This window comes from Macaca fascicularis, chromosome 7 (genome assembly GCF_037993035.2).
Source record: "Macaca fascicularis isolate 582-1 chromosome 7, T2T-MFA8v1.1".
In the NCBI taxonomy this organism is placed as follows: domain Eukaryota; kingdom Metazoa; phylum Chordata; class Mammalia; order Primates; family Cercopithecidae; genus Macaca; species Macaca fascicularis.
Window position 1 is genome coordinate 19,135,457 of NC_088381.1, and position 7,483 is coordinate 19,142,939.

At 39.0% G+C, this 7,483-nt stretch overlaps 1 protein-coding gene across 13 annotated transcripts in view; it reads left to right on the top strand.

Moving 5' to 3' along the window:
• Positions 1-7,325, top strand: part of SNAP23 (synaptosome associated protein 23) — a 38,570-nt gene extending 31,245 nt beyond the window's left edge. For 9 of the 13 annotated variants that reach the window (XM_045397224.3, XM_073995618.1, XM_065547302.2 and 6 more), the window contains 3 exons: positions 2,204-2,362; positions 3,610-3,754; positions 5,668-7,325. In XM_045397224.3, coding sequence (XP_045253159.1) covers positions 2,204-2,362; positions 3,610-3,754; positions 5,668-5,733 — 370 coding nt within the window. In that variant the 3' untranslated portion in view covers positions 5,734-7,325. The remainder of the gene's footprint in view (positions 1-2,203; positions 2,363-3,609; positions 3,755-5,667) is intronic. The other 4 variants (XM_073995623.1, XM_073995622.1, XM_073995621.1 and 1 more) reach the window with 1 other exon arrangement.
• The last annotated feature ends 158 nt before the right edge of the window (positions 7,326-7,483 follow it).

Consider the following 7,483-nt stretch of genomic DNA (forward strand, 5'->3'; position numbering starts at 1 on the left):
TTTTGTGCTGTCAGAAACATAATATCTCATTAGTTACTTTGGAATTTCAACCCTCTCTCTCGAACCTGTTCCACAATCTGAAATTCTAATAAAAGCCCCACTTCTATTACCTCTGTTAATATTTGTGGTTATTAACTTTCTGCTAAACTAATATATTGCTTTTGTTTTATTTAGTAGCACTTACTCTGCTCTAGAATTTTGCCTGGGACCTTTCTTACTATTAACAAAGGATACATGTGAATATTTATTTTAAAAATGTATATCCTACCTTGTTCCAGGAAAAATTTAACATGACTTCTTAATAAATAAATGAGTTAATTAATAAAAATAGCATAGAAACATAATTATGAGAACTTAAAGTGGTACCATGAAACACACTTTGATAACTAGCCTTTCAGTGTTCATAAATTTGCCTTTGCAGTGCCTCTCCCAAAAAAAGTAGTAGTATCCTTTCTGTAATATTAATGGTAAAGGTCTAAGATTCAATTCTAGGTTTGCCAAAAATGAATCCTCACATGCCTATCAAGAAATAAGTCACTTTTTTCATAAAATCTCTTCCCTACCTTTTTATTTTGAAATTTTAACACTTCTTTATTAATGTAAAAGGTAGAATAAATCAGAGACCAATATTTGAGCAACATTCTATTTTGTTTTTGTTTATAGAAAAGTGAAAACTAAAATTGAATGAAAACTTGACTTTAGCCAAATAATCAAGAAAAGTTTTGTGTTACTTTTCCATAATAGCCATTTTTTTTTCCTGTAATAGCCACTTTTTCTTTCTTTCTTAAGATGGAGTCTCACCCTCTTGCCCAGGCTGGAGTGCAGTGGTGCAATCTCAGCTCACTGCAACCTCCACCTCTCAGGCTCAAGCAATTCTCCCGACTCAGCCTCCCCAGTAGCTGGGATTATAGGCAGATGCTGCTGCACCCAGCTAATTTTTGTATTTTTAGTAGAGATGGGGTTTCATCATGTTGCCCAGGTTGGTCTTGAACTCCTGACCTCAGGTGATCCACCCACCTCAACCTCCCAAAGTGCTGGGATTACTGGCGTGAGCCACTGTGCCTGGCCTCAATCTTTTTTTGTTTTTTGTTTTAAGAGGAAACTCTTAAATGAAAAGCTCCTACACTATAGGATTTATGAATGACCGCTTGTGTGGTCAGGGTACTTATTTGTCCGCTGATTGTCCAATTTGGAAATTATTCATGCTTTTCTTTCCTGATGGCTGGTTTGTTTGTAAGAAACCATTGTTTAAAATTTCATGGAAAATTCTAATAAAAACTGATTAGCTGGAACTACACTGGTTCAAATTCAGCCTCCTTATTTTAAAAATTTTATTTATTTATTTAATATTTAAGGTCTCACTCTGTCACCCAGGCTGGAGTGCAGTGGCACTATCATGGCTCACTGCAGCCTTGACCTGGGCTCAAGCAGTCCTCCCACCTCAGCCTCTCGAGTAGCTGGGACCACAGACGTGCACCACCACACCCAGCTAATATTTGTATTTTTTTATAGAGATGGCATTTTGAGGCAGGGAGCAGTGGCTCACAAGCCTGTAGTCCCAGCACTTTGGGATGCTGAGGTGGGTGGATCACTTGAGGTCAGGAGTTTGAGAGATGGGGTTTTGCCATGTTGCCCTGGCTGATCTTAAACTCCTGAGTTAAAGCAATCCACCTGCCTTGGCCTCCCAAAGTGCTGGGAGTACAGGCGTAAGCCACTGCACCCAGCATCAGCCCTCTTATTCTGTCATCCCTTGTCAACCTCTGAGGTGCCTTCAAGGAACCTCTTAAGGTATCCCAGAACACTTTTTCTAAGAGACCTTTTTTTAAGTAATGTGCATTAACCTCTTTTCCAGATAGTGCTGGATACACTAGGAAGAGAAAAGCAAAACGATAGTGCCAGAGGCTAAGGGAACCTGAAAAATCAAATAGTTTTTTTTTTTTGCTACTTGCTAACAACCTAGTGAAGATTTGGTAGAAGCAGTATTTGGACCTTTTTAAAAAATTTTTTAGTGTCAATGGGTTTACATAATTCATCTATTTCCTATCCCATATTGCCATGGAGCATAGTATAGATCATCTAGACTTAGCTGTATGCAGCTTTTCTACTAGAGTTGTTAGTGTCATCCTCAAGGTAACAGGCACTAATAATTAGAACTCTCCCTCTTCTTTTTTTTGGTATCTCCCTACACTCCTGACTCATATAGAACAAAGAACTTTGAGTCTGGCAAGGCTTATAAGACAACATGGGGAGATGGTGGAGAAAACTCACCTTGCAATGTAGTATCTAAACAGCCAGGCCCGGTGACAAATGGTCAGCCTCAGCAACCAATGACAGGAGCAGCCAGTGGTGGATACATTAAACGGTATGCCAACTCCTCCCGATATTCCTGTACCTTTCTTAATGAATGGTTCACTTAGGAGATGAGTTTAGCAGTACATGACCCCTAACTGATAAATAAAAATTGTGTTTATTCTATTTTTAAAATGCATTTAAAAATCTGCCCACTGACATAATGTGGGTTTTTTTGTTTTGTTTTTTTGTTTGTTTGTTGTTTTGTTTTGAGACAGAGTCTTGCTGTGTTGCCCAGGCTGGAGTGCAGTGGCGTGATCTCAGCGCACTGCAACCTCCACCTCCCAGGTTCAAGTAATTCTCCTGCCACAGCCTCCTGAGTAGCTGGGACTATAGGCGTGCACCACCACGCCCAGCTAATTTTTGTATTTTTAGTAGAGACAGGGTTTCACCATTCTGACCAGGCTAGTCTTGGACTCCTGACCTCAGGTGATCCACCTGCCTCGGCCTCCCAAAGTGCTGGGATTACAGGCATGAACTACCACACCTGGCCAGACAAAATATTGACTGTGGTGGTTGACCTTGGGTGATGGGATTAACTTTTCTTTATACTTTTCTGTACTTTCCGAATTATTGAACTAGACATACTTTACTTTTGTAGATAGAAAAAACTATGTTTTAAAATGTGTCATCTAGAGCAAGGATCAGCTAGATTCCTATAAGAAGATCTGTAACGAGCCAGAGAGTCAATATTTCAGACTTTTCAGGCCATACAGTCTCTTGCAATTACTCAACTCTGTTGTAGGGTTAAAGCAGGCACAAACAATGTGTAAACAAATGTGCATACTGTGTTTGAATAACACTTGATTTACATAATCAGATGCTGATCCAACCTCTCTTTTAGAGCCGTGGTTCTTTAGATAGACTTAACTGTGCATTAGAACCACTTGAGGGGCTTATGAAACCATAGGTTTCTGGGATGCACTTACAGTTTCTGATTTAGTAGGTCTGGAGTGGAGTGTGAGAATTAGCATGTTCCCACGTCTAACAGCTTCCCAGGTGATGCTGGGAATTACGCTTTGAGAAACGCTGTTTTAGAGTTGTTTCGTTCTTTTCTTACATGGCTTTAAGACACTGTGCTCTCTTTGATGAGTCTTCCAGTTTTTATTATAGAATGTTTCCCAAGAATGGTAACCTATATTCCTTTGGATCTTATACTTGCTAAGCGTCATTTTGGTTATACTTTTATGAAAATTAAATCCAGATTTACTCCATTTAAATTCAGAAAAATCTATGGAATTAACTCTCTTCTTGTAATAGCATAACTAATGATGCCAGAGAAGATGAAATGGAAGAGAACCTGACTCAAGTGGGTAGTATCCTGGGAAATCTAAAAGACATGGCCCTGAACATAGGCAATGAGATTGATGCTCAAAATCCGCAAATAAAACGAATCACAGACAAGGTAAAAGCTTTTTATTGCCACAAGAAAATGAGACACCCAGTTCAGTGTTTCCGTAATAGACATCTGTGCTAGATGCTGTGGGGGACATGGTAGAAGAAGCTCCTGGACTCATAGGTCTTAGTTCTGATGAGGTGGTGGTTTTTTTTGTTTGTTTGTTTGTTTGTTTTTGAGATGGAGTCTCACTCTGTTGCCAGGCTGGAGTGCAGTGGCACAATCTCAGCTCACTGCAACCTCCGTCTCCCGGGTTCAAGCAATTCTGCTGCCTCCGCCTCCCGAGTCCCTGGGACTACAGGCACACGCTACCACGCCCAGCTAATTTTTGTATTTTTAGTAAAGACGGGGTTTCATCATGTTGGCCAGGATGGTCTCAATCTGTTGACCTCATGATCTGCCTGCCTCTGCCTCCCAAAGTGCTGGGATTACAGGCGTGAGCCAACACGCCTGGCGAGGTGGTGGTTCTAACACATAAAACAAGAGCCAAGTCCTCCCCCTCATGGCAGTTGGTGCCTTTTGAAACCAGAGTTTTGGAATGTAGTAGTTTTACTTAAACCTTCACACATGAAGCTTAGTATCTACTTTAGCCTTTGAGTGTGTTTTTTTCTCTCCCAAATGAGTAAGTTTTATTTTGTTAACTAATTTTTTAATTGAGAATGAGGTCTTGCTCTGTCACCTAGGGTAGTGCAGTGGTACAATCACAGCCCACTGCAGCCTACCTCCCAGGCTAAAGCTAAAGCTTTCCTCCCACATCAGCCTATTTTGTTAACTAAAAATAAATTAAGTTCCTGAATCCTTATCTCATGAAAGAAAATCCGTTCTGCAGAATAGTTCGTATAGAGTGGTCACACGAAATAGAGTCATGTGAGTGAAAGAAAGTTGTGGTTCTTTTTTCTTTCCCCCTTAACTTTACATGATACCGTGAAAGTGAAATTGTTTTTGGTGTTTCGATGTGTCACATGTAAAAGTCATACCTTGACCAGCTGTAGTAGCTTCACACCTGTAATCTCAACACTTTGAGAGGCCAAGGCAGGAGGATTGCTTGAGCTCAGGAGTTTAAGACCAGAGCAAGACCTAGACTGTACTAAAAACATTTAAAAATTGACTAGGCATGGTGGCATGTGCCTATTGTCCCAGTTACTCTGGAGGCTGAGGAGAAGGATTGCTTGAGTGTAGGAGTTGAAGGCTGCAGTGAGCTGTGATTGCACCATTGCATTCCAGCCTGGGCAACAGAGTGAGACCCTGTCTCAAAAAGAAAGAAAAAAAAGTCATACCTCACTGAAATCTCAGTGAACTTTAAAGTTTAGGGTGAGTTTTTAAGCTTGGCTCTCTGTTAAATCACTTTTGATGGATTTAATTGAAACAGTGGTTCACAAGATGCTTTAAATGCTGCAGTCTGGGTTTAGGCTACATTTACCTGTCATTTTAATTCAGATGTTGGTGTGGATGGTTATAGATTCGTTCCAAAGATCTTTGGAAAGGTTATTTCAGTCTCTCCAGGTTAGACTTAGGGTGTCTGAATCCAGATGAGATTCTGTGATTCAGTTCAGAGGACTCACACAAGGTCCAATCTTTAACACAGAAGAGCACTCTTTCATATTTCATCACATCAAAAAATGCCATTGATTACAGGATGCATCCCAGTTTTAGGCGTGTTAAACCATGAAAAAATGTGTTATAGAATTGATGAAATATTGACAAGGTCTTATATGTTACACCTTTGTCATGTTTATATACCAGGGTTTTTCCAAATGAATTTCATGTTCTGTTACTTCTTGCCCAACATGAGTTTTGTAATGTAACCTCACGTGGTTTCTTGGATTTTCTCACTGTGTCAGTTACTCCAAATGTAAAATGTTTAATTTTTATTAGAGTTACTTACCTTGTAAAATAAAGCTGATATCTTTCTTGTTTTTCAGGCTGACACCAACAAAGATCGTATTGATATTGCCAATGCCAGAGCAAAGAAACTCATTGACAGCTAAAGCTACTGCTGTTCTTCTTTATCATTTATTCACTTCCGTAGCTCCTCCTTGAAAGTTATTACCTTTTCAGAGTTTAAATTTTCGGTTCCACGCTCTTCTAATTGGGAGATAATATGGAAGAAGGGCCAGAGCAGTCACAGCCCTCCTTCTCTTTTGTTTTCTATTGAGGGCCAACCGCTGCTCGGCCTTCCTTCTAGTATTTTCTTTTTCAATTCATACTCTTAGATTGGTTTTCATATGTCATGTATAATGTTTTCATCCTCCTCATATACTTTAGCAGGTTCTTTTGCTTTCAAGTTTTGGAAGCATTGCCAAAGACAGCCATGAAGAAGGAAGCTGTAGAGGTGTTCTTTGTTGTTGTTGTTTATTTTTGCTTTTGTGGTAGAGGGAGGGACAAGAGATAAGAGGTTGTTACCTCAGTAAAAACCTTCAGGCCACAAAACAAAAAGTTGCATAGCCACAGCGAAGATATAGTTAAATATAGTTTTTGATTTAAGTTGCGGTTATAGCCAATTTAGGCTAATGCTTGATTTTGGAGCTTTTATACACAAAATTTTTGTTAAGCATCACAGTTTTGCAACCTCTGCTCCAAAGAGAAAAATAGAATGAGTTTTCTTTCTTTCTTTTTTTTTTTTTTCCTGAGTCAGAGTCTTGCTCTGTCACCCAGGCTGGAGTGCAGTGGCGCGATCTGGGCTCACTGCAACCTCAGCCTGCTCGATTCAAGTGATTCTCCTGCCTCAGCCTCCTGAGTAGCTGGGATTACAGGCGCATGCCACCATGCTCAGCTAATTTTTGTATTTTTAGTAGAGACAGGGTTTCACCACGTCAGGCTGGGCTTGAACTCCTGACCTCGTGATCCACCCACCTTGACCTCCCAAAGTACTGGGATTACAGGTGTGAGCCACCGTGCCTGGCCAAGTTTTCTTAAAGTGAGCTTAATTTCTGAACTCTTAGTGATTCATATATGTACATAAATCTGTGATCCCATTTCTTATTGCACCATTCAGGAACACTTTGTATAAATGAGTGGCTTTTTATTTCATACTATTAGTAGTATCATGGTTCCATTACAGGCCTATTAACCTCATACATTGTCATTAGTCTTTGAAGAAAAAATATGTAAATATATATGTGTAACAAGAGAATTTCTCTCTAAAGCAAGGGCTTAAAATTTTTTGGAAAAGTTTGACAAAGTATACCACATGAATTCAGATTTACCTCAATGCTAAGAATTATGTTTAGTTAGGAAAAGGAAAGTCATTTTGATCTCAGGTAGAAAAGTAGATTGCTTTGAGTTTTATGTAGCTTTAGACTTTAAAAAGTTAGAATTTATTCTGTTACTAAAAATTATTTGAAAAAATTATGCCTCTGGTTTAATTGTTGGTGATTACACACTGTCTTTCTCTTACCCTTGTGTATTGAATTATGTCCATAATCAAGTTGATGTGGATCCTGAAAAGTGTTAAGAAAATCTGATTGGTATTTGTCACATTTATTTTAAAATTAGCATCTGAACACTTCAAAGCTGTCAGTGTGAATTGGTTTCACCAATAACCACTGCTTGATCCTTACAATTAAAATTTTTAACTAACTAATGGTATTGTTCTTTCAAATAGGTAACATGTTTCTATGACTGTTATTTGGGGGAAAATAGTTTCATCAGCTCTCATTTAACAAATTAATAAAGCAAAGATCCATAGAGCACTACAACAGGAAGCTGCCTTTAGCATCTTTTCGGTATTTATTGAAA